Source organism: Cotesia glomerata, linkage group LG1 (genome assembly GCF_020080835.1).
Source record: "Cotesia glomerata isolate CgM1 linkage group LG1, MPM_Cglom_v2.3, whole genome shotgun sequence".
NCBI classification, from domain to species: Eukaryota; Metazoa; Arthropoda; class Insecta; order Hymenoptera; family Braconidae; genus Cotesia; species Cotesia glomerata.
This window is the reverse complement of record NC_058158.1, coordinates 33,063,171-33,089,863: the sequence shown is the minus strand read 5'-3', so window position 1 is coordinate 33,089,863 and position 26,693 is coordinate 33,063,171. Positions and strand designations below refer to the sequence as shown.

The following is a 26,693-nucleotide window of genomic DNA, read 5'->3' as shown; positions in this document are numbered from 1 at the left end:
CTAACATTTCTCTATCTTTATCTTTATTTAAATGCATTTACTTAGTAATGCTTAATTTACTATGTCAATTACCGAATGAATAACTGATAAAAACAATTTACAGCGGGCTAGACAATGCCGGAAAGACAACAATTCTAAAAAGATACATTGGTGAACCCATCGACACAATATCACCAACGCTAGGATTCAATATAAAAACTATAGAGCATAAGGATTACAAACTCAACATTTGGGACGTAGGCGGTCAGAAATCCTTGAGATCGTACTGGAAAAATTATTTTGAGGCCACGGATGGTATAATTTGGGTCGTCGATAGTGCCGATAAATTGCGGCTTGAGGATTGTAAAGCAGAGCTACATAAATTACTTCAGGAGGAACGTCTTCTCGGTGCTTCTCTGCTCGTTTTAGCCAATAAACAGGACCTGCCGGGTGCGCTGACACTCGATGAAATCGCGGAGATACTGGACCTTAAGGTTATCAAAAGTCACCATTGGAAAATTTTCAACACCTCGGCTATCACCGCTGAAAATCTCCTCAATGCAGTCAATTGGATCGTGGATGATATTAGTGCGCGAGTTTATTATGGTTAATTATAATCATCGTATTAAGATATTGATCATAAACCTGTCGATTATTTTATTATATTTTTTTTACAAATTTCAAGTAAATTTTTTAATTTAATACAAGCGTTCTATATTTCATAATATCAATCAAGCTTTATTTTAGTTTTTTAGATGTTTTCTTAATTTTTCGTTTCTTTCTGGGCAAAACGAGTGGTGGAAGTTCGGCTGCTTCAGGATATTCTTTTAAATAGAATTTTTTTAAATCACTTAAGTCAATTGCATCCTCCCCAATTTCAAATGCATTTGATATTTCTGTTATTAAAGACTCAGATAATTTTACTTTTGCAGATTTTATCGATTTTTTGAAAGCTTCTGTAATAATCAGAACATTAGAATAAAATTTTATTCAATGTAGTTGATAAATTTACCGCGAGAAACTATTAGATCCTGCAGTGACATCACAAACTGTCCAAAATTTCTTTTCAATTTTTTTTTCTTCGGTTTCATGGCTTCAAAATTAGCCCTTTTTAAAAAAATCTTTCGCGGATCTGGTCCAATTATTTCATAATTACTCAATATTCCTCCCAAAGTAACATCGAGACCTATCCGGGTTTTTAAATCATCCAGAAGTGGTAAGACTTCTTTATCCGCCCAAATATTCTCTAGATCAATCATTTTAAGCCCCGAAGTCGATACCAACTTAGTAAGTGCTTGAATAAAAGTAAAAACTTCCTTCGCTTGCACGGGATTATTTCCCAATTCAACTATTTCCATTTTTGTATTATTTATTAGAGCTTCGGCTATTTTTTCCACTGACGTAAAACTGTTATCTTGAATTAATGACATAATATTAAAATTATTAATGGTAAATTCATTAATGATATTAATAATTTACCTCGGAGATCCAATCTCAAAAGATTTGGATCAGATGATAAGTATTCTGTTAAATACGGTACACATTCTCCACCCAATCCATTCCAATTTACAATCAAATATTTTAAAGTCTTATTCGTGGTCAATCCAATGATAAAAGTTTCCCAAAATTTACTACTGTTTAAATAATTCCATGATAAATTAAGCTCATCCAAATTATCAGTTTGAATGAGCATTTTTTGAAGAGTGCTAGCGCAGTTTTTACTCAAATTATTGTTAGAAAAATTGACCTTTTTCAAACTCGGGCTACAATAGACACCTTGAAAATTAAAATATTTCATTATTTTCCCTAAAAATTAATTAAAAAAAAGCATAAAAAGAAAATTACCTTTGCTTAAGTACTGCAAACCTTCATCTCCTAAATCACAGCGACTAACATTTAAATCTTGAAGTGATTCCGCGGAGCTAATTCCCGTTTCTAGCTCTTTAGACCCCGCTTCTCCGATACGACACCCAGACAAATTAATCTCGGTTATTATGTTGTTATTTATAATAAGATCGTTCAAGTGATAACATGCGTCTGCGGTCAGCCAATTATCCTAAAAAATAGTAGTCATAAAACGACTATTTTAATTTATAGACTTGTTTAAAGCTCAAAGTTATCAGTTCAATGAATCAGACTAATATTTATCTATCACATTTAACTAACCTGAAAATTCAAGATTTTAACGGCTGTATTAGAGTTTAATGCTTCGCAAATTATTTTCATGGTTCGCGGATCCAGGCCATAAGATTTCAAATTAATTTCATTCATTTTTAGCATGTGCAGAACTTGTCCGATAGGTGGAACATTTAATGCTTCAGTTAACTCTATAAATTTTGCGACTCCTTCATCTCTGTCCTCTGGTAATTGAGGAAATAAGATCCAGGATCCAGGTCTGAGTCCCGCGTCTTCGGGGATATTTATATTTGAACCATTTTGTTCGAATTGTAACTCATCACTGAATTCTGAATCTTGAGGAGTTATTACTGTTTTTAAGGATTCATTCGACTCTGATTTAATTTCACTAGGCTGATCCTATAAAATAAGAAATTGATAAAGTGAAGTTAGTTTAGTACCGAAATTATATTGACACTAATTGAAAAAGTGGCTCATGATTCCTTATTGGTTCAGAATAAGAGCGCACACGTACGCAAGTAATTTAAAGTCCTAGTAATTATTTTTAAATTAAATTAATCATTTGTTAAAAGATGAGCAGCACAAATTACCGTATCTTGAAAATTAGCAGACGAAAAAACTTGAGATAAGGTTTCTTCTAGTAGATATTCGAGGAAAGAATGAGATTTAGGATTGGATGAATCTGAAGAAGTATCTTTTGTTTCGTCATGTTTATAATCGTCTTGATGTTCATGTTGGTCATAATCATCATCATTTTCGGGGTTTAAAAATAGTTGAAATTGATTATCAAGTTTCTGAGACTCCTAGAAATAATTTCACTAGTTAAATTAAAGCGGTTCAACAGAGTTAATTACTTCGGTCAAGCGACTTGTGCTCTTTAATATAAACCATCTATCTTTCTCTTTCTCGGTCTGTCGGTTTGTATTTTTCAGCACATCTATACACATCTGGATGAGGGAGTAGAGTACTTATATTACTTAGTATCTGAATAATGTCGTCGACATTGCTAACTCGAGTGAACATTAATGCCGACTTGGGTAGTATGAGCTGAGCGGGAGACAGAAACAGAAACAGAAACGGAAGGCAATTCTTTTTAACTTTATTACAAACGGCGCTCTCTTACTCCGCGTGAATCATAGAACTTATATTACTACTTATAGTCGCTGTCATTAACAAGCTCCGGACGTTTGTCGAATGCGGAAGAGCTTGAGTTTAACATTTGCTCTTGTATATACTTACACGATTATCCACGTTCATGTCTTTAAGACTTTTTATTATTCATCATTCAACTAACTCATTAATTAAAATTGTTCATTGGTCTCATAAAAAATTTTTACTATACTAAAATTTGTTTTATAGTAATTTATAATAAAGGTTATAAAACTGACAGTTATATTAATAATAAAAACACTTTAAATTTACGAGGTATCTTTCGGTTATGTTGCATTTTTCTGGTGTGAAGTAGCGTTATAAGAGCACAAAAATGTGAGAAATTATTTTTTCAAATTAATTTTTATGACTTTTACTGAAGAAATTAAAATTAATTCATTTTATTATTAAAAATTTTCTAAGAAAATTTTGTTATACAAAATTGAATGATCTATTAAAAATTTTATTTATGACTTGAATTAAAATTTTTATTTATAATACAATGGTTTAATGTCTAGAAAAAAAATAGAGTCGATTAGATTTTCTTGTAACGCCTCAGCTTCGCAAAATGAAAACATCTAGATAATTACAGGCTGAGCTTTTAAAAAAAAAAAAATAATAATTATTTCACGTTTAAAATAATAATGAAGATTAATTATTTAGTAACTAAAAAATATGAGCGTCCTGACTTAAAGATCCTTTATGTCTAAATTAGTTACAGAGTCTCTTGTATTATATGCCTCTGCCAGATGACGGTTGATTTAAATCTTGCGGTGTAGTGAGATTTACTATAAGCGTCTCTCACAGATATCAACATCAGTGATCCCGTTAGCAAGTGAATATAAGAAACGTGGCCATTATGAGACAACTGTGATGTGTCTAATCGGCTGTCCTTACAGACTTACGGCACACCGAGAGATAGATAGTGAATAAATAAGAAAATTTAAAAAATAAATTTTTATCCACCACCACCATCATCATCAACAATATTACTTCACACATTTTGACTATCTCAACGCATCGATACGTTTGTTACTCATTTATATCTACGTATAATAATAAGTATATAATAATAAAATAAACTATTCGAATCACGCTACATTTGAAAGTCGTTGCGTGACCATCAACCACAAAAGCAATCTTTTAATAATAATTCACGTATTAATCATTAAGGAGACATCAACAACGTTTAATGTAACAACTTATGCTCAGGCTTTTTATATACCTTTATATTATACCGTATTTGAATTTAAAGAATTTGTTCTTTACTTTGACCAAACTCTTTGGTCGGTTGGACATTGCCCGTGCGCGTATGTCGACAATACAATTAAATAAAACTTTTAATGTAACCTGTTCACACGAACTGATGACTCATCTCCTGGATATCATCAGCCGAGTCAAGTTAAAAGATCACTACTCTATTGTATTTTAATTTAAAAACTCTTAAATTAACAATTATCGTCCTCTGAATGCCCTTTTTACCAACAACGAACGGTACCGGTGCTGGATTCTCCCTTTTTTATTTAACTATTTTTATCCTTTCCTTTGAATTTAAGCCGAAGACTCACTCGGTCTATCTATCTCCCGATATAATGCGAGTCGCGTCTGTCTCATATGTATAAATATCCTATGTATTTATTTTATACCGTATGTATGTGTGTGAGTGATGTTGTCGTCTCACGGGATAGAAGTTGATGAGCCCGACCCGAGCAGAGCTAAACCCAAGTCCGAGTGATGGCATTGCCGACCGCGAATTCGTCTCCTTCAACCTGTACTGGCGTTTGCGTCCCTTGTCTCTCTGTTCAAGGGAAAAAAGACTCGTTCACGTAGGTAGAGAATAAGAACCGCGACTACGTGCCCGGGTGACTGTTGTTAGTCTTTTATTATTATTCTTATTCTTATTTTTGTCATCATTATTATCGTTGCTATTATCATTATTTTTGTTGTTGTTGTTGTTGTTGTTGTTGATGTTTTCCTTTATATGCTGCTGTTTTATAACGTCATACAGCTGCACTCAAGTTATTTTCTCTCCTCTTCACTCTTATCCCGGAAATCACGTTTTACGAGAGATTCCGCGATCTCTGTGATTTGAATGCAACAGCAGTCTGACTCTGGCTCTTTTCCTCTCAGACCGACGGATATTTAAAGAGAAAATATAATTCCGCGTTCGTGGTAGGGTAAGACGAGCCCTTTAAAGGATAGTTTATTTTTTAGGTGAAGAAATAAAAAGTCGGCTTAGTTATTTTTATTATTTTTTTTATTTTCATAATTGTACTTTTTATTGAAACTTTTTCATCATCGTTTTACTCTTTAAACGCACGGGATTGTGACGGGATCGTGTGGGGGACGACGATGGGAACTTATTTACACGCACTCTCTCTCGTTAAAATAATTCAAGACAGACACAAGTTAATTTTCAGACACCTACGTGGTGATGTCGTTTTATACTCTATCTACTATCGTCATCATCATTATAATCATAATCATAATCATCATCATAATAATCATCCATCAGAGACAATGATTCGACAATTGTTTATTTATTTTTGCTTGCACATTTAAATTAACGTGAGAATAAATTTTTATTGCATGGTTAATTGCCGGCTTAAACATTTTCAATGAGCTATTGATGAATCATTGTCTTTGACAAATAAAAATAATTATTGGAGGCAGTAAAAATGATATTATAATAATACAATAATCTATAATAATTGTTATCTGATTTTTTTTTCTTGCCTGTTTTTAAAACTTACAAGTTAATAAACTACGGACATACATCTAATATAAAATTATAACGCGTTATTTATTAAAAACAATTTTTTTCTAGACCAAATAATAATATAAAACGTTTACAATTGCACATACATTATCATATCAATTATTATTCTTTTAATTATTTTATATTTATTATTATTTTATAATTATAAATGATATATAAAAAGTCATATTTAATTATCATTCATTTTTTTTATTATATACAATTAACTCGACACATAATTTATTATGAAAATTTATTAAAGTATTTATTAATTATAATTTTTAATTCAATTAAATTTTTATAATTTGTTTTAATTGAGAGCTTAATATTATTATTTTATTTAACGTAAAATTTACAAAATTTTACGATTATTATCATCACAATTATTGTGAATATTTATTTATAAAGATTAACTATTATACAGTACATAAAAATCTCTTCGCTCGCTTCATTCTATTTATTTATTTATTGAATTAAACACGAGCCATTACAATCAATCATACATTAATTTATTTAATTTAATTAATTATTACATAAAATAAAACAGTAAAAACAAAGTACAGAATATAAACGCATAATAATTATAAAAAAAATAATAATTGTAAAAATTTTAAACACATACAATATTAATTATCATAATAATAATAATATTTATCCAATAAAAATCAATTAATGAATAATAATAAAAATAGTAATAATAATTAATAAAATAATAAACTATCGTACGTGTGATTTGACGGTAAAATGTCATCGTACATGATTATCACAATGTTGTCTGGAGGAATGTACCGAACTGCTGCTAAACGTTACATTATCAGACGTATATTATGTCATATATTTATATTAATATATATATTTATAAATATCTATATTTATATAAATGTGAATGCTTGAGCGTATCACAACCCTAGAGCCTATAGTTACGGTACATCAATCTTAAATAACTAAAAAGTACCCTTAAAGTTTATTTATATTTTATAAAATGTTCATTAAAAATTAATTACATTTTCATTAAAATTAAAAATTATAAAAATAAAATAATATATAAAATATCAAACTAAAAAATTTCTAACTATGAATTCTAGTATTAATATAATAGGAATGGAAAATAGTAGTATATAAAGGTTCAGGATACCTTCCAGGAAGACAATCCACGCTTAATAAAATTAATAAGTACAGAATATGTACATATGTACAACGATAACAATTGTGCATTATCATTATCATTAATTATAATTGTGTGAGAGTTGAGTGATTTATTGTCACGTCTTAGCGTTTTATCGGCGAGTATTATTACACCCTACGGCACACCGCGTGCTATAAGGTACATTATACCTTTTTGTCCACTATTTTATTTTACTGGTATATACTTTATCATTATTTTTATTTTTAAATTTATTATCATAACCATTATTATTATTAAATACGATTATCATAATTATTATTATTATTATTATTATTATTATTATTACTATTTCTTTTATTATTATCGTTATAAATTTGAAGTACTTTCTTGGATATGCTGGTACTCTGTACTCGGATTAAATTGGGCGTATTATTCACTCTCCGATTCTGTGTAACGTTAAAACAAGTGTCAGAGACTTATTAACCACTATCATATATGCGCAGTGGACTATTATGTAGAGGAAGGAGTACACTCGGCCATAAATGAACAAGTAAACCCAAGTACAACACGACAGGCACGCGGCAACGGGAATATTGTCTGATGACGTGTCTTGTAGTTAGACCCCCGTGACACAAGCCAACAAGGCCATCCTTTTGATATAAACTTTTAAATGTGCGTACTTTCCTTTGTTGTTTTCCTCTCGCTTTGTTTTATCATCTCATAATCTCTCTGATGCTATCATATATATCTCTTATATCTTATTCCTATATATTTATTTATTTATATATAATATATTCATATATTTATTTATTTATTTATTTATATATTTATATAGACTTCTATGTATAAATTTCTCTGTATCGTTCATTTTTTTTATATTATTAATACTAAAATCTATATATTGATGGCCGTTAACAGTCGTACCTTTTATTAATTACTAATACAAGGTTTAAAAGGTTGAAATGAGGGCCAAGCAAGTCTTTTATTACAATATATACGTTGAGGCGCGACTGTGGATCCGGCCACTCGACTACATGTCATTTCATATAAATTCAATCACTCGGCATTATAAACACCTCGGCACGATGCAACAACCTCAAATATATTACAGTCGTGCGGGAATAATAATTCATCATATATATCATATAAAATCACGATACTCTTGACTAAATCATGAAATAAATGTCTGATTAAACGTGTACAGTTAGCACCTGTCGTGGAACTATTTGAGCGCTCGTTCCGGGTTGCTGTTGTGGCGTTTGTTGGTGCGAGTAAGCCGGCTCTTGAAGACGCGGTTTCGTGTAGGGCTTATGGAGGCTCTCTTCATACGAGAAACTCGCCGTGTTATTCCTCGCCTCGGCGCTCGTCGGCTTGTAGAGAGGCGGTAATCTATGTCGTCCTTCCTCAGCAACCATCTCCAGGCTCTCTTCAGCGGGCCCCAACGCACCCAAAGACATCCCAGACAAGGGTCTCACGATAGATACCCTCGGTTCTCCAGTATCCGAATCCTTGAGAGGGTTCGCGTATCTCCTGAGATTTTCTTCGTTTTGAAGATTGTTAGACTTTTCATCCAAATCGCTGCGATGCCGGTGCAGCGATGTTTCGCTGCTCGTAGTAGCAGTCAGTCCTGATCTCTGCCTCGATTTCAAGTACCAGAGACCGCCCAAAAGCGCCAGAATCAGAACGGTAGCCAGCGCGCCTCCAAGAACCGCGACATATCCGCTGCTACCGGGACTGTTTGACGCAGTTATTGGATCCGTCAGCAAAGCCGTCTCGACTTTGACTTCTAGCACAGAGGCCAGAGCCAGAGGCCTGCTTATAGGTCTACTCAGAGCCTCCCCTAGGTCACGGGCCGCGTCTACGGCCGCTTCTGAGAATATTGTCACCTCAATGGTGTCGTTATCGCCGGGTTTTAGGTCACACAGTAGCACTAACGATTGCGGTCTTCGCGGATCTGCTAGCAGCCTTCTTAGTTGTCTGCACAAGAGTTCTACGGAGGTTCCGGGGGATAGAGTGTCTCTTCTGAGTAGAATAGTCAGTCGAGAGCAGGTTGGTCCCGGAATAGCTTGGCCAGGCCAGCAAGTAGGTGGCGCCGGAAGAGCAGGTGGACCAACTCTTCTGCCAGTTTCCACTGGCCGACATTCGCCCCACGGAGAGCAGGGAGGCGCGAGACAGCTTTCGCCTGGAGATGGTACACAAACTTCGTGAGCCAAACAGGACGTACCGTTTAGACAATTGCCCTGGCCACACCAGACATTGCTGCATTGATTTTTAGCGTTGCGACACTCGCAAACGTTGCAATCATTGTCCCACGTAGTTGCACTGCAACCGGCTCCGCTGGCAGTCCTTATTTCACAGTGAATACCTGTTCTACCGGGTGGACATATACACGAGTAACTGGCGATACCGTCGATGCATGTAGCTCCACCCATACACGGATCACTTGCACACTCGTTGACATTAATCCGGCAATCTGGTCCGGTAAATCCTGAAGCGCACTCACATCTGAACCAATTAACACCGTCTACGCACCTACCGCCATTCAAACATGGTAATGGTTGACAGTCATCCACGTCTTTACGACAATTCGGACCTTCGAAGCCCTCGCGGCAGATGCACCGATAACCCCCGTCCGCGGTATTTACGCAGGTGGCACCGTTCTCGCACGGAGAACTCGCGCAAGCTGGGGAAGCTATGTGACATGCAGCGCCTTCCCATCCTGGGGGACAGTGACACGTGAACCCATCACCGTGATCTTGACAAGTGCCCCCGTGTCTGCAGGTTCCTGGCTCGCAGTGACCGCCTCGTAGCGTACAGGTTTTGCCTTTCCAGCCGCCACGGCATTCACATGTAAAGTCCGCCACTCCGTCTATGCAGGTTCCATTGTTGCGACAAGGCGCGTTGGTACACTCGTCGACGTCTGAAATATATAAGGATTATTATTATATTGGTAATTAATATTTATTTGAGTGGATGGAAAATGTGTCAGTGCTAATTGGTCACTTATTTTTTAACGGGCTATTATTTTTATTAGCAGGCGCGAAAAGGTGAGCGTGAAGCAACCGGTCAAGGGTCAGCTATTTATTGTAGAGTCAAGAAAAATAATTGATTATTTTAAGTTATTAGCGGATTTTTTAAATGTCATTATATTTAAGTGTTAGGTTGTTGTGAAAGATTGAGTGATTTGAAATTTTTTTTTCTTTCTTTACACATAAGAAATTGATCGAAAGTAATTGAACAATTAATTAATCTGATGTTAGAATGTTAATGAATTGTGTTTCGGATTTTAATAGACATAATAGTCTTGAATTATTTTAAAAATTAAGAAATTTAAACTTAAGTTTTAAAAAACTTGATTAAAAAATATTCAATTCATAATAATATTATAATTATACTTCAGACACTTTTCAAAAAAGTGTATTATGATAATGAATATTATGCAACATAGAAACTGATGTAGATAGGAGCTTAAGAAAGTTGTAAAAGATGAAAAAGATAATTACCTTCATCGCAAAGGTCACCGGTCCAACCTTCTTGGCAAATGCACTGGAACGAATTAATGAGATCTACGCAGGTACCACCATTTAAACAAGGATTCCCACGACAGTCGTTGATATTCTCATGGCAGCGTTGACCGGTGTAGCCAGGATCACAAATGCAAATGCCGTTGCTGCATCTACCGCGTCCATTGCAGGGCGTTCCTTCACTCCCACATCCTGGGCTCCCGTCGTCCGGTCGAGGATTGTCTACTGCCAGCTCGGAGCAGTTTTTACCCTGCCATTGCACTGGACAGTGACAGTAATAGTCGCTCTGAGTGTTGAAGCATGGAGATGAGTTTCTGCAAGGGTTAGGGGTGCAGTGATCCTTTACGATTTCACACTGGTGGCCCGTGAATCCTACGGGACAAACGCACTCATATGTGTTGACAAGATCTCGACACTCGCCACCGTTTTGACAGGGCTTGGATGCACACTCGTCGATATCTACGTCGCAGTCCTTCCCAGAGTAACCGGGGTTGCATGAGCAGTGATAGTCGTTCACCAAGTCGATACACAGTGCTCCGTGTTGACATTGACCCACGCAGTCGTCTATGTTTTTCGTGCAGTTTTTCCCGGTAAATCCACTTCGACATCGGCATCTAGAAAATAATTGTATGGTTGTAGAATCGATAAAAAAGCAGTTAAATATTAAAATTTTTGTATGAACTTAATTAATTAAGTAAAGAGAATTAGTTTTGATTAGAACGAGTACTTTTTAAATTAACTTATAATAAAATTTAATATGAGAAAAAGTATCGAAATTAAATAATGAACTATGGATAGATCAATTCTTAATCATCAATTTTTTTGATGTAAAAATAAAAACTAATTTGAATAAATAATAAATTAAATTTGTAAAGTAAAATCATTTTAAAAAAACAGATCACGTTTAACAAAAAATATAATTTCTATTAAATTTCTGTAATTTACATAAATTTAAAACAATTTTCTCACGACTATTAAGCAAAAACAAAACAAAATACTATACAATAATAAATCGTTAAGTTTATCAAATTAATTACAACTAATGAAGGATAGTTAATTACAAAGAATAAAATGATACTCCAAGGACAAAATAACAGATAATGATTCAGCGGTTATTAATTACCTGTAATCTCCAGCAAGGTTGACGCAGGTAACAGAGTTTTTGCACGGTGACTCTTTGAGATTACACTCATCAACGTCAAATTGACATAGTGTCCCTTGCCATGCAGCTGGACAATGACAAATGAATTGATTTTTCTCATCAACACAGGTACCGCCGTTCTGACAAGGCTGGGACGCACATTCATCGACATCCGTCGCGCAATAAGGCCCCGAAAATCCCGGAGCGCATTGACACTCCGCGGTTTCACCCAGTTCGACACACGTCGCGCCATTTAGACAAGGATTTGACGCACACGGGTTGTCAACTTTTTCGCAAGTCGACCCGGAAAAACCGTCCGGACACGTGCAGCGATACTGATCTGGAGCAGTGTTCTCGCACGTCCCGCCGTTCTGGCAAGGCTCGTGTGTGCCACAGTAATTTAGATCTTGATCGCAGAGGATTCCTCCCCAATTTGTGTCACATATGCACTGCCAGCTTGACCCATTGCAGTACCCGTGTTTACATCCCGGGTACGGTGTGCATTGGTCGCAAAGGTCCCCGCGCCACCCATGACGACATTTGCATTCGCCACTCGCATTACAGTGTCCGTGAATTGGATGACATCCCTCTTTGCATACCGCTGAAAAATAAAACAAACACTTGTTAAAGTTTGCACTCCCACCATTCCTTGTATTAAGATTTATTACAATTTTTTATCAGACTAACAATTATTTTTGTATTTGTTCAAATTATCGGATTGCTTTTATAAGATCAGCCAAAAAAAAAAAATTCGTGGGAATATTTAAGCGAGAAAAAAAAATATTCACGAGTGTCGGTTGTTTCTGTTGATGAGGATTAGCTCAAATTAATTCATGACTCAAGGGTTTAATATATTAATGAATACAACGGTAGTTTTCTTTTCTTTCTTTCTTTCTTCGGAATAATAATAATTATTATTAATATAATCATTTATATGAATACAGAAATGAGATCGTCGTGGTGGTCTTAGACGACTATAAATTTTGTTTTAAATTTATATACGTTTTTTTTTCTTCAAAGAATATGCCTGAAATGATTCATAAAAAGCTATCATATATAAGAGAATTTATCTTTACGCTTAATAAGAGAAATGAAGTTGATAATAATAATTAATAATAATCATCATCATCGTCAGGTATTTAATAATAATTAATGAAAAAAAGTATTAATTTGAAAGACACATTAAATTTAATGTTTATTGATATAGTTGTCCGTGACATGAAACTAAATTATGATGATTATCAGTATTAACACACTTGAGCAAGTATATAAGTGATGATTTGTACGTAGCACATATTCTTGAAAAGAGCATAAACATAAACTATTATTTTAATGAGGTTATTTTTAACAAAATAAAAATATAATGATAATAAAACAAGTGGAAATAAAATAAAAGTCTATTGAAAGAAAAAAATAACGAAACCCGTATAGTTAATTTCGCAAGACTTTAAGGTTGAAGGTTCGAGTCATGAAACCAAGATTAGAGTCATCGTCAAGATGAACGAGAAACATTGACGTCAAGTAATAAACAATAATGCTTTGCCGTCCTCTATCCGTGAGATAGAATTAAAAATTATCATCGGCAACTTAGCTTTGCTTTTCATACACAACTTCTAAGTTAATAAAAATCTTTGCTTCAAATGAAATACACTGAAAATTACAAATAAATAAATAAATAAATAAATAATATATAAATGAGCTTATATATATTTATAATTTACAATTTATATATATTTATTTAATTGCAGATAAGAAATAGTATATACATGTGCTCTTTTTACCGTTACATCACATGTTTTAGCAGCGCGTCTTTTGATTAATAGTACAGCCTCTATATGCTATATACTATACACCAGGTATTTTTTTATCTGGACAACAGACATTTACGGATATTTATACGACTGCATAGTGAATACTCCAGTCAAGGTAAACTAAATGACGGTGCATAGAAATTTAATCAGTGGATATTATAGCTTTAAATTCCAGATGCCTTTGTATCTTACTGGATATTAACTATCAACTTAACGCACTGTCCGAGATCCAAGAATCAATCCCGTCAACTTTAATTTTAGTTAGCCTTCTGGTATTCGAACATAAAAGAAGTGAAGAATAGGAGAAAATAAAAAAATAATTAATCACATATCACACTCAGATGCTCCACATTCGAAACCCGGTTGGGAGATCCATCGGTAGATGGTGGTTTACGGTTGATGGCTGATGGAATGAACTAGCCGTAGATCGTAGAGTAATTTGGTCCTTTCGATAAAGCATTTATAAATGCCGAGACATATAACAAGTGAACGTTGACTAAGACCGACATCAAGATGACAGAAAGTGATAAAAAAAATAATACAAGAAATAAAATAAGCGGAGATGGGAATAATCCTTCGTCATGGTATCTATATTCTATATGTATGTATTATTATTCTCATACGATCTTTATCCCCACGACTATTAAAACCGATTCAACGTTAAGCGACGAACGGCAAGTGTTCAGTCTTCGATTCTCATAGAAGTGAAACTGCAAAACATACAACATACAAACATTTATAAATATATATACATTTATATATCAACATACATTAGTTGATAGTTTGCTAAAGTCATAGCTGAAACCGTGCGAAGAAGATGGCTGTTGTGGTGCGCTGTTGAAAAGTCGTGGAGTGAAATTTACCAGCGACCTTTCAATGACAAAAATGCTGAAGCCAGTTTTCTCGCTAGGTACATTATGTGTATTTATATACCATACCGTGGTTTATAAACATTGCTCTCTAGCTCCTAGCGAGAGGTAAAGACATATATGTATACAAAAGTATTGAAGATTTTCCCTTCCCTTCTCTGTACCGACTGTCTTGCCCTGCCTTCTCTTCTCTTCCCTTCCATTCCATTCCATTCTCTCGCGTTAACGTTATATGTCTGTGTATTATACATATTGTATGTACGTATAATATCATATACATAGTAGTAGGTTGAAAGGACGATGGGAATCTTATCCATGAACCCCCGGAGCTATGAAGAAGGTCTGCTAGCCTACTTAAAAATATTTTTAATGTTAAACGCTTACAACTTTTAAGTATGAGCATCTAATTGTGAGTATAAAAGATTTTTTATAATCTTCAGCTTGACGATCATCATCATTATGATCATGATGGTTACGAAGGTTTTTGCTCTAGCAAAATTCTTATCTGGAAAAAGTATTGCAGAGACGAAAGAGAATAGAACAAGAAACAGCAGCTGGTGCGTGATGCATTTACGAGGAGCCGGAAGTAACGATTAGCAAAACAAGAAAGAGCTTTTATATTGAATCATCGCGGATGGCCCATTGTAACTTTACTTAGGCGTCGGTCATGTCAGACGTAGTTAGTTTAGTTGTCGTGCATAGATAGCACAGGGCAGCATGTTATGTAGCGAGTATGCTTGAGGCTTGTGGTGGAAAGACCTCTCATCTCGCGTGATACGCACGACGGTCAGCTGACCTATACCTTTATATGTTGAGAATCGTACGATATAATATATCATCGCTCTACTAACTCTTATCTCCTTCTATTCATTTTTATGAGGCTTATCTTTATAGATGATATATATTTGATACTGAGCATTAAGATACATAGTAGCACACACGTTTAAATAATTCATGGGTTTTACGAGCGACTTCTTTTTGCTCGGTCGTTCTTTTTATCCTTTTATATTGCTCATCAACGCGGTGATAAATTTTGATATTTATGTGCAATAAAAATAAATAAAATTTTATCGCAATTATTCTGATATTTTGAGGTAGAAATTGGAAACTTTGTTGAGGAAATAGTTAAAGATTGAAAAAGTGAAAAATGGATAACCATTTATTTGATGATGCACATAATATTCATATCAAGGAAGACAGATTGAGATTAGATGGTATGTGAGATGAGTTTTCTTTTAAAAGTAAAAGGTCAACGGGGGATTTAGTATTTTTTCTCACGCCAACGGCTACCGTTAAGCAATTTCTTGTGAGAGACGTTAGTTGCGCGATCTGACAGCTTAAACTCACGTCTATGCTAAATATTATAATAATATCAGCGCTCTTGCAAGCTACTATGAAGGCCAGGCGTTCTCTGGTTGAATTACTCGCGTTTTAGACGACATTTAGGATTCTCATATTATCTTTCAGTTTAATTATTATTTTGTTCTTCTCGTGACAAAAGTAATTATTATCAATTTTTACTTTATTCATCACAATCAAGGACACTCGTTGAATTTTTTTAATTATCGCAAATGACTGGTTATCCCAAGAAATATATTATTATTTCTTGAACTAAAAATGTAAACTTCAGTCTAAAAATAAATTTTAAAAATAAACTCACCTGTCTCGCAGTCGGCTCCTTTCCACCCGTGTATACAGACTTTATCACCGTTTTCGTCGCAGGTGTAGTGTCCAAATATGTCGTCGCGCGGTCGACAAAATTTGGTGCAGGTTGCATTGTAGTAATGATCCGCGCACTGAACCCTTAAACGATAAGTTAGATGTGCGTTTCGTCCTTGATGATTTAAGGTGTGCCACGTAGTACCCGGAAGGACGATTCCGCTGTAACTTGCCTCCTCTATTACTCCGCCGTTAGGCTCGTCTCGTGCCTGAAGAATCAGCGTGAATTGACGCTGAAAAAGGTTAAGATCAATTAGCGGTAATCGATTATGCCCACTTGGGAATTGTCGTACAAATATCTATATTTATTTAGTATCTGTCATTTAATTTATTTCAAATGTCCTAACATAGTCAGTGTCCAAGCATGGAAGATACAGCCTTCCAAAAATGGTAACTGCTGCAAGAAAGTGATACATATGTTATGTTATTTTTTTTTATTCGTCTTCTGGTTACAGTTTAATTATCACAAATCAACTAACTTTTATTATATTATATTTATTATTATTTAATGATTCGTGTTCAGTATACTATGTACTATCACTATTCATTTCTGTCCACTTATTATGTTATACATACATATAGTCTGATACGATAATGTCAAATGACAGATAATGAAGCAATCTTAACTTGACAGTCGCTGACAATTTAACTCAAATAAAAATGATTATAATTATTTTTATTTTTAATGTTTGGCTCGTAATGTCAACAGTCAGTCCCACGGTTAAAAGTACATTCAATGCCGGTATGAGACAATACATTTGTTTGCAAGTAGCATTCCGTACTCCATGAAATACCTATCTGATGATACGTTGAAGAACGCATTGAATTCTTGAGTAAGGAGTTCCGGATAATGCTTTTTTATAACATTATATTGTATTATACTTGCACTACAATACCTAATATTTTTTATTATTTATTATTCTAAGAGTTCAATGTGTAAGTTTAATAGTATTATATCTACTGTAGACTGATACATGAGTGAAAAGCAAAGACTGGTCAAAGAGTCGAGAGTATAAAGAGTGAAGAGAGAATAAAAATAATAATAAAAAATAAAAAAGAATGAGCGACTTGGCGGACGTTGAGACTTTAACGGCCAGGTTAGATTGCCGCGCCTGATCGAAGGAGCCATGAGTGACGGTCGGTTGATGCAATAAATAAATACCGATGGTGTGTGTACGTGTGCATGCTCAGGATATCTTTTGTGTGGTTGGCGTCGGCGGGAGGATAGGACAAGCCGGTGTAGCAAATATCGTACATCGTACGCAATGCGTTGTTGCTTTTTTCGCGCATTAAATGCTACGCGAATCCGTCGATCCGTGGCTGTTTGTTTCGTTTGAATTTGCAACACAAGTGAGTATTGGGACTGTAACTGGGACTCGGATTGGGCGGCATGGGGCATCAATGCGATGATAAATACTCTTTCGAGCTAATGTGGGTACTGAGAATGTGAATAAGATACGTGATTTGAGATTGGAGTTTTAGTCTGGAGTTTACAAAGACGAGTCGGAGTTGAGACTGCAAGTCTGAAGCAATCGCTAGTGGGAGATCTCTGTGTTCTCCATAACGAGTCGAGAGGAAGTAAACTGCGGATTCGGTACTCTCTGGATAGGATAACAATCGAGAAAGTAATGTCGGAAATTTTAGACTGATGTACGATATTTTATGCGTGGGTGTTTACTTATATACTCAGTACTCTGTCTATATAATGATGATAATACACAAAGACTTTGTTTAATGCTGAATGTCGGTAGTCAGTAGTAGTGGTAATGCACGGCCAGACAGACGAATCACTATAATATGTATGTTTAAATGTATAAATGTATAAATGTTCGACAACGTTGTCGCTGTCGATGAGCACGTAGAAGTAGTAGATGAGAACTAATTGGTGTTAATTGGTGGCTTGCTCGAAGCTCGGGTTTCCCACGCCCGCGACTTTAGCGCTCCCATTTATTTAGTTGTTGCCTTTTTTTCCTGCTTCGTCATACCCATTTACTTCTGCTACTGTTTGAGCTTTCTTTTTTTATCTTCACACCTCGTATGCTTACATGTTAAGATTATTCTAATTTATATTACTTATTTAGTTGTGACGCTTTAGAACTGAATGGAGAAAAAGAATACGCAAGAGTATAAAATAAAAACAAGAAGGACAAAGAGAAAGATAATAAGAATAATAATAAAAAATAAAAGAAGAAGAGCAAATGTAATACGTTATGTAGTGAGTAGTGTGTTTGAAGAATGGCTTTGAAACGCGCCCGGTTTCGCTAATGTAACCCAAACGATAGCCTTTGTCGGTCCGGCAATTTCTCTACCCTTTTTCTCTCTTGTCTCTTATTCGATGTTAGTTTTATTTTAAGCTATACACTAAGGCTGTACTCTCCAATACACCGTGTATCTTCTATAGTATCCTTATCCTTATTCTTATTCTTATATTAGACTCTCGACTTAACTCTACTCTGTCTTAGCGAGAGGAAGAGCGCAGTGGGCGGTCGCGATCGGTGTACGACACGCTCGTGAGCCATAATCGAGACTTAATTTTTTATCGTCTGCAAAAATTTTGACTATACATAATATACATCATTGATAAAATATTGCCCGTTGTTTTTAGTTTTTCCCTTTTTATTTGTTATTTATTTTTGCTTCTTGGGCTTGGGTATATTTATAGAGAGATGTTTAGACGGTCCGGGAGGTCGCGGAAGAAATTCCCAGTGTTCCGCTTCCGTTACTGCAAGATCTGCTGAGAATACTAATGGTTTGGGTTTGTTGGATCGCCCGAGGCTCATCCGGTTCTATTGCGTAGGTACAATACAAGAACCGTAATAATCAGCCGTTTAGATCGATTGTACTATACGCGCAAGTTCCGGCGAAAGCCTTCCTTCATTCTATTGCTATTGCTATTGGTGCTATTATTGTTTTTATTTGCTAATGTACCTCACCTTACCACTTGAACGTCTTTTCGTCTTTTCTATAGAACTCTGCTCCTCTATTAAGGACATATTATGCATGAGTGTCTACATATTAATGCAAAAAGAATATAATAGAACAACGAAAAGGAGACTGGACTCTTGCCTGAGAACAATACAGAGGAACTTCCTGTGCTAGTGTACTTTTTTAATTGTTACAAATCAACAATTCTTAAATCCATTCTTATATTTATTTATTTATCTTATCTAATAAAGTTAATAATTTATTTTTTGCGTTACATGTGTGATCTAATTAAAGTTTGGAATATTTTAGCGAGACACAGTTGTAGGAAAAAAAAAGAATAAATAATAAAAAGCTAAGTGTTTAGGTCATTGCATTTAGTTTAAATGAATTGCTTTTGAGTTGATTAAATGAAGGAGTGCTACTTTTGTCAGGTGGTTATAACGAGATTGTCGACGTCGCCGGAGGGAGTAGTAAAAAATTGTCGCGTCGTCGAGTCAGGCGTCAAGGCACGTAGCTAATACCTCATCGACGACGGTATATCCACATAGTCTACGGCCTACCTGTAATCCGGAGAGACCGAGATGACATGTTGGGTGTGCGTGAGAAGCCTGATGTGTATACCTTTTATTTATATATGTATACAATATACAGTATTCTATATAAATATATATACGTCTTGCAGGCTGATGACTAGAACACTGGAGTTAAGTGTAAGCCTGACTCTGAGGTCTCAGTCTGTTGTCTCTGTGTCAGTCAGCGAGTGTGGAACCTCAGCTCGCGTTTCGCGGAAAGGATCGGACAAGTTGTACGTGAGGACGCGTACAAACTCTTCTACTACTTTACTAACACTGTGTTTATATTTATTTATATATTTCTTATACGTGTAAAGTTGAGGCCGATAGGTAGAAGTATAGGAAGACTCACGTCGTGAAGGCACGATGACTCCCTCGAGCTCTCTTTTTTCCTTTATGGCGTCCTAAATCTTGGCCGCGGCATCATCGGAGATTCAAACGACTTCAATCAACACAGAATAGAGTTGAATAGCTAATTTAAATTTAAGGAAGCTCTTTTAATTTCTCACGCCGTTTTTTTTTCTTTTTTTTCTTAATTCGGTCTATTATGTATTATTTATAAAAATCTATAGTCTATTTTGTAGTACGCGAGGAATCAGATCCCCCAATGAATAATAACAATGATGATGACGATGATGATGATAATGATAATAATAATAAAAAGGCAGAAGGTCGATGCTTCAGCTACAAAGGGTCCAAGGACGAGCATATCTTCTCTACTCGGAGGTCTCTCGAGAATTCTTCGATCGAGATGATGCACACGGGGATTCTGAGTGGAAGAGAAGAAATGAAGAATATAATTGCAAAGTTGGATGAGCTAAAATGAAGAAATTTTTTAACCGCTTTTTTAAATTAACAAATTTTAATTACTAACTTTAATAGTTGTGTTTCAAAAATATTAACAACTCGATCGGAATGAATTAACTGATCGTTTTTTAGTTTGCAGTGATTTAACATTTAATTATTTCGCGGAGGTAATTATTTTTCGCTTAATTTTTGTCGGAGCTGGATAGCGAGGTAGATATATATATATATATATATATATATATATATATATATATATATATATATATATATATATATATATATATATACGGTAAAAAAGGTTTACGTGATTGCGTGTACTTAATACTCGAATGTTTAAAGACAAGTAATAAAAAATACGGGATATATATTATATACGTACAATGGAAGATAGAATGGTGAATCTTGAAAGTTTGCTCGGAGATGCGAGCTTAAAAGTATTTTATATACATTATTACATTATTATATTAGTCCGGTTCAGGTTCTTGTCTGATGTGAGTATAAGTTTGAGTTGTAAAGAACGGAGAGCCACTGCGATTCTCCGTTGGCTGGTCTTGGTCTTGGTCTTGCTCTCAGTCTTGGTCTTGGTCTTGGACATATACACTGACGAAGGGTAAGGCGAAAAGCCGAAAAGAGGTTTGGTATGCGGCTCGCGGAGCAAGTTCACACACGTTTAAACCTGAGTGAGGTAGAATGAGACTGCGGAGGAAGCAACGAAGAAAGAGAGTTTCTCTGTTAAAAAGATGTAAAAGAGTAAAAAGGGATAAAATGAAAGAGGATAGAGATTAATGTATTGAATACATATAGTTGTACATACATTTATACATAGATACATACATACACAGACCAGAGAAAGGGAGATAAGACGAGAAGAGATGAGAGTAAAAAACAGAGAAGCCGTTGCCTAAACCGTGGCGACATATCTTCTCATTTACATACGCCATTATACACCTGTGATGCACATCTCTTATGTATATAATACACACGAGTATATACATGCATGCAAATATACACACACTCACCCACATAGTATTTAAGCGTATGCATACGTCAAGTGGATGAAAAAATATGTATAACTCGTACTCTTTACATATTACGTGTGTACAATCTCGTCACTAATGTTCCAATGTGTGTTTGTCGATGTAATGGTTTTACTTTTTATTTATTTTTTCTTCATTATTCTGGTTCAGGTGCTTTTCTTATTCTTCAACTAGATTTTTGCTTTCAATTTATTTTTATGTCTACCTTTTAAATCCGTATCGTGAGTCGAGTATGTATTGTATTTAAAAATTTACAAGTTTTTCTTATAACATGTTGCTTTTATAACATTTTTCTCACTTGCACATAAATCTCTTATGCCACGATTTTGAGCTGAGATGCAGGTATGTATACACCTGTTGGAGCGTGAGTCACTTGCTCCCCTGCGGGTTCTCAAGAGCTCACATGGTTAAAAAATAAAATTAACAAATGTTTGAAAATAAAAAATTGCAGTATAACACAGCATCGGAGATAAAAAAAAAGGTTAAATCCGGTTTTGTTGATACTTAAAATTCTTCTTTATGTATTATTTTGTTTCGCTGCATGGGTATTAATATTATAACGCTTGAGATTTTGGTTTTAAAACTACCGTATTGATGATATTTCGTTATTATAGTGGATAGCGGCGGGTCTTAATGAAGACGCCGATACAAGTGGAACCGATATAATATGATATCGGGATTTGGATTTGAATTGGGAATATTATTATTACTATCATCTATATTATATAGTACAGTAAAAGTGTGATATAAAGGGTTGGCGGTGTTTTGAGTACTTTGTTTATGTTTATGTGTCTGGATGTATGTGTGTATCTGGCAGTGCGCCACACATGTGCTACAGCCACGTGGGTCCTCGAGCGTGACGTCATATCATTGATAGAGGCGCCCACATGCACGCATGCAACCCGCACATATAACACGAGACCAACTTTTACTACATATCTTATGTTACTGTTACTGTTACTGTTTTAGATTTATCTATTTTTATTTATTCACTCAATATTTCACAGCAGTCACTTAATTGTGCAATCATTTTAATTATTGATTAATTTCATAATTTCTTTAAAATATTTTTAATCCAATAATAATAATCTCGACATAAGAATCAAAATCAATTAGCAGGCTTATATTCAAAGCAAACAACTTAGCAAACACAAATATTTATAATCGATACAAAGTAACAAAAAATTTCAATTAACTGCGTTACAGCAGCACGCAACTTGTTTTATTAGCATTATCTGTACCCGTATCTTAGTAAGCCATCTAATTACCGATGATTCAAACAACTATTTTCCCTTCACCTCAATTCTCGAAGAAAATTCTTCCATCAGCATCAATATCAACATCACTCTGGCATTACCTGTACCAGTAACAGCAACAGCACCCCATTGCCGTTAAATCCATCAATTTAATACATTATACATGACGCAATTGCAATAATATACTTGATGTAATCAATGCGATTCGCTCGGGTCTAATATCATACACCTCTCAGCCCATTTATCGACACAGTCATAGTAATAAATAAATATAAATACATATGACTATCGCGGAAGCAATACCCATTAAAGAAGTTATAGATTTTTATTTTATTTTATCATTAAAATACCAAATTAATATTTAATTCAAATAAGCTACAGATTTATATGAAAATCATTAGTAAGAATGATAATGAGGGATGTGCATGAAAGTGAAAGAAAGATAAATATAGGAATGCATGTATGGTTAAAAATAAATTACGGTATGCAGACATTTAGGCGTCATGATTTAGATAGAACAATCTATTATACCCCAGTTGTTGATGCATGTAATAATATAAAAATGACCGATAATAGATAGAAGATGATAATATGAATAAATGATAAAGATAAAAATGATAGCAGCATAGGTGAGGGTATTTATGTAAAAGAACAATGGATTATTTTAGCTTGGATAAAATATAAAAGATTTAATAATGTTAGTGTAGGCGTATACTGTACATAAATAATAAATATAGGTGTTTGTATATGTTTATGTATATATTTGTAAGAGAGACTGTAATGTAAGGATATGGATTGTGCAAAGTTGTATGGTATCCTCTCACCTATCGTGCATTCTATTCCCTCACGGCGTTTAATTCTTCCAATGCATAGCTTACTGAGTAGAGTACCGATGTAGATGCGAGCAACAAGTATAGCCAAAGACGAATGAAAGAGTCTCGACAAACTTTATAATACTTGTCTTCTTTGCGGAGATACAATATTGCATCGCATTGCATTCGGTTTTAAGGATAGAAGCATCGCACGACTCTCTTTACGAGAAGAGGTATACTATTAGACATTACCCACTCTTGAATTCCGTTTGTATTTGTATGGATAATATTATATGTATGTTTCTATACCATCATGTCATGTAATGGTGAAATGTAACTCTCAGTACCAGCACAGATGCTTTTACTCTAAACTGTACTTATACATATATATATTATATATAGTTTAGTTTTATGTGTATAGAGAGATAATATTCGCGATGTAATGGAGAACGGCACCGTTTATACAACCACCGTGTTCCCCATGTGATTCGGCACGCTTTTTCGCTGATGATGTTTAAGTTGCTATTTCTCTATATTATATTCACTTTTATTCTCTTATTCCACTCGTTTTATCTGTGGTGTTACATGCTTTTAGCTACTCTCTGACTGCTGGCATCTGGCTGGCGTTTAACGCGCGCTCTTTCTCGTGGGAGCCAAACACCGTTTATGAAAGACATCACTGAGATGGTTTAATGAGTTGCCGAAGGCGCGGGATCAGGTTTAAACCTTTGGGCTAATTTTTTTTTTATTCTTAACGTTGTACTGACCTTACTCACTCTCAATTCAAATTGTTTATCCAATCTTTTCTTTCAATTATAACGCAAGTATTGATCTCATTTTTTTTTGCTAAAATGAGCGCGTGAGAGATTGAGAGTAGTTGGATTTTTTTTTTTTTTTTGAAAAATTAGGTTGATTGAATAAATAAATTGAATATGATTACGATGCAGGAAACACAAAGAGAGAAATGACGAGTTATTATAAGTTGATTATATCCGGGAAAGCCGGCGTGTGGCTAAAGGAAATTCAGTAAATAATGATGATGAGGATATAAATGAACCGTGTGTGAATTTAGTGTATTGATGTGTGAATAAGGTATGTTTGTATTAATATGTGTCTCTTGTGTGCTTTGACCAGATAGCTAAACTTCCGGATGTTTACTATCAAGCCAGAGAGTATCACAACGAGCCCGCGGATGAGAGCACGAGGCGCTCAGAAGGGAATATATATGATGTATTAAATAATTGTGTGATATACATGAATGAGCATGGTATAAGAAGAGTTAGGAGTAAAGTAAAGTGTGTAAAGAAAAAAATTGTAAAAGAGAAAACAGATGAGTTTGAGGAATAAGAACCGGAACATACAAGTAAGCAAAGTGTGTTTACTTTTCATACTCGAATTTAGTGGTGTTTAACAACTATGAACAGCTTGAGACATTCATAATTGAATTAGCCTCGAGGAACGCTAAACGGAGGCGAGGCCAAGACGGTGTTTCAACTCTAAAAAGCCTAGGTTTTATCGTGAGAGTTTTTGCTCTACTCCAGCTTACTCTATGTCCAACTGGATACATAATATAATTAATATAGTAATAAAATAAATTATAATAGCAAGTAAAGAAACAATTTAAGGGCTCGAGCTTATGGTTTATGACTCGGGTGTTTTGTTTAATTTCGCTGGGATTTTGTCGGATGGAGGATTAGAGATAGTAACGGAAACCGAGGTTTAGTACGGAATAAAAATAATGTTTCAGTTAAAGAGTTTAATTGGTGGAAAATAGTCGGGGATTGAGGTTATTTATAGAGGGAGGAGGAAATTAAAAAAATGTTTGAAGAGAGGACAGAGGAGATGAGTGATGTAAAAAAATTAGGATGAGAATAAAAAAGAGATAATTTAATGGTTGCTGGCACTTGATGTTAATGAAGATGATTGAGGCAGGATGGAACCTCTTGTATGTCCACGAACGAGTTTAAAAGTTATGAAATATGTTTGTATATATATTTATAGGTGTTCATGTACATATGTATGAGTGTGTTTATATATATAAACATTTAAAAGGAGGAGTAAGAGTAGGAGAGCCCATACTAGAGAACATCTTCAATAAGTACTTGAACGTTTTAATGTACTCGTTTATCTTACGGTACACATCAGGTACTGGAGAGAGTTAAGAGTTTAACATCGCACAATTAACTTGCGTCTTTGTTCGAGCAACAGCCGAGTCAGCCGTAGCCACGGGTTACGGGTTTATATAAAACCCTTGGGGTATGTGTTTACGCTAGGGCTTATGTATTTATCTGGCTTAAAATATAATAATATTATGTTTATGTATTATGTATGGTATATAAGAGACAAGAGACAAGAAAGGAGAAATGAGGAAAAGAGAATGGATGATAATATGAGAGGAGGTGAAATGAGATCCCTGAACAGACGATTGCACAACGAGCATGCATACAACACGGGTGACAGGATGTGTTGTCGGATATGCGTGTTTAGGACATGTGTCTCGTCGAAAACAAGGTAGAAGGGGGCCAAGGAGGAACAACAATCTTGACCGAGGTATTTTGGAATGAATGATGCTCAGTCTTTGGAACGAGACTGAATTGCTGAAGAGCAAGAATACGTAACCCGACTAACGAGCGTACGATCGTCGGAGCGGAAATTATGAGTCCTATTTTCTATGCTTCAAAAGCTCGCTGCTGTGTTGGTTTGGTGGAACTTATATACTACCGATTCAGATCCAGACAAGCCGGCATTTTCACGTTTAACTACCCTGGAATATTCTACGCGCTCCAAAGAATCATCTGCTATTTCAGTACTGTATGGCATTTCAATACGAATAAAACGTGATTTTTACTTTCGAAAATTTTACACCACTCCGAGTTTTTTTTTCTGCTTTTTATAGGCTTTTAGTATTCTCGGGTATTTTTATAAATAGTTTTAGGTTTGGAAACTATTTTGTTTTTATTGTGTTACAAGTTTTTTTTTAAAGATTTATGGGAATATTTTTAGCATTCATAGAAATGGAATAAATTGTTTTGGTATTTTTTAGGTTTAAATTTAAATAACACAGACAGACAT

At 34.8% G+C, this 26,693-nt stretch overlaps 3 protein-coding genes across 3 annotated transcripts in view; 1 reads left to right on the top strand and 2 right to left on the bottom strand.

Annotated features, from left to right (window-relative positions):
* Positions 1 to 103: 103 nt before the first annotated feature.
* LOC123266113 (ADP-ribosylation factor-like protein 2) lies at positions 104 to 681 on the top strand (the record flags this gene model as incomplete). Its single annotated transcript, XM_044730147.1, is given in 1 exon segment — positions 104 to 681. A coding segment is annotated over 1 exon segment (487 nt), but the record flags the coding sequence as incomplete, so codon positions are not given.
* Positions 682 to 718: 37 nt separating this feature from the next.
* LOC123275146 (leucine-rich repeat-containing protein 74B-like) lies at positions 719 to 3,062 on the bottom strand. The gene is made up of 6 exons (XM_044743081.1): positions 2,970 to 3,062; positions 2,706 to 2,918; positions 2,146 to 2,514; positions 1,825 to 2,035; positions 1,459 to 1,755; positions 719 to 1,393 (listed from the first exon to the last, which is right to left on the bottom strand). Exons 1-6 carry the CDS (start codon positions 3,060 to 3,062, stop codon positions 966 to 968), a joined length of 1,611 nt encoding a protein of 536 aa, XP_044599016.1. The 3' UTR covers positions 719 to 965.
* Positions 3,063 to 6,699: 3,637 nt separating this feature from the next.
* Positions 6,700 to 26,693, bottom strand: part of LOC123275402 (protein jagged-1-like) — a 37,906-nt gene continuing 17,912 nt past the window's right edge. Inside the window, exons 3-6 of the mRNA XM_044743501.1 lie at positions 16,154 to 16,445; positions 11,796 to 12,414; positions 10,652 to 11,286; positions 6,700 to 10,068 (exon numbers count right to left, since the gene is read on the bottom strand). Coding sequence (XP_044599436.1) covers positions 8,339 to 10,068; positions 10,652 to 11,286; positions 11,796 to 12,414; positions 16,154 to 16,445 — 3,276 coding nt within the window. The 3' untranslated portion in view covers positions 6,700 to 8,338. The remainder of the gene's footprint in view (positions 10,069 to 10,651; positions 11,287 to 11,795; positions 12,415 to 16,153; positions 16,446 to 26,693) is intronic.

Coding starts and splice junctions, on each gene's coding strand:
- LOC123275146 (XM_044743081.1), bottom strand. CDS start 3,062: ATGTGTATAGATGTGCTGAAAAATACAAACCGACAGACCGAGAAAGAG. Junction 2,919..2,969: donor GCACAAGTCGCTTGACCGAA/GTAATTAACTCT, acceptor AATTATTTCTAG/GAGTCTCAGAAACTTGATAA. Junction 1,756..1,824: donor TTTGCAGTACTTAAGCAAAG/GTAATTTTCTTT, acceptor TTAATTTTCAAG/GTGTCTATTGTAGCCCGAGT.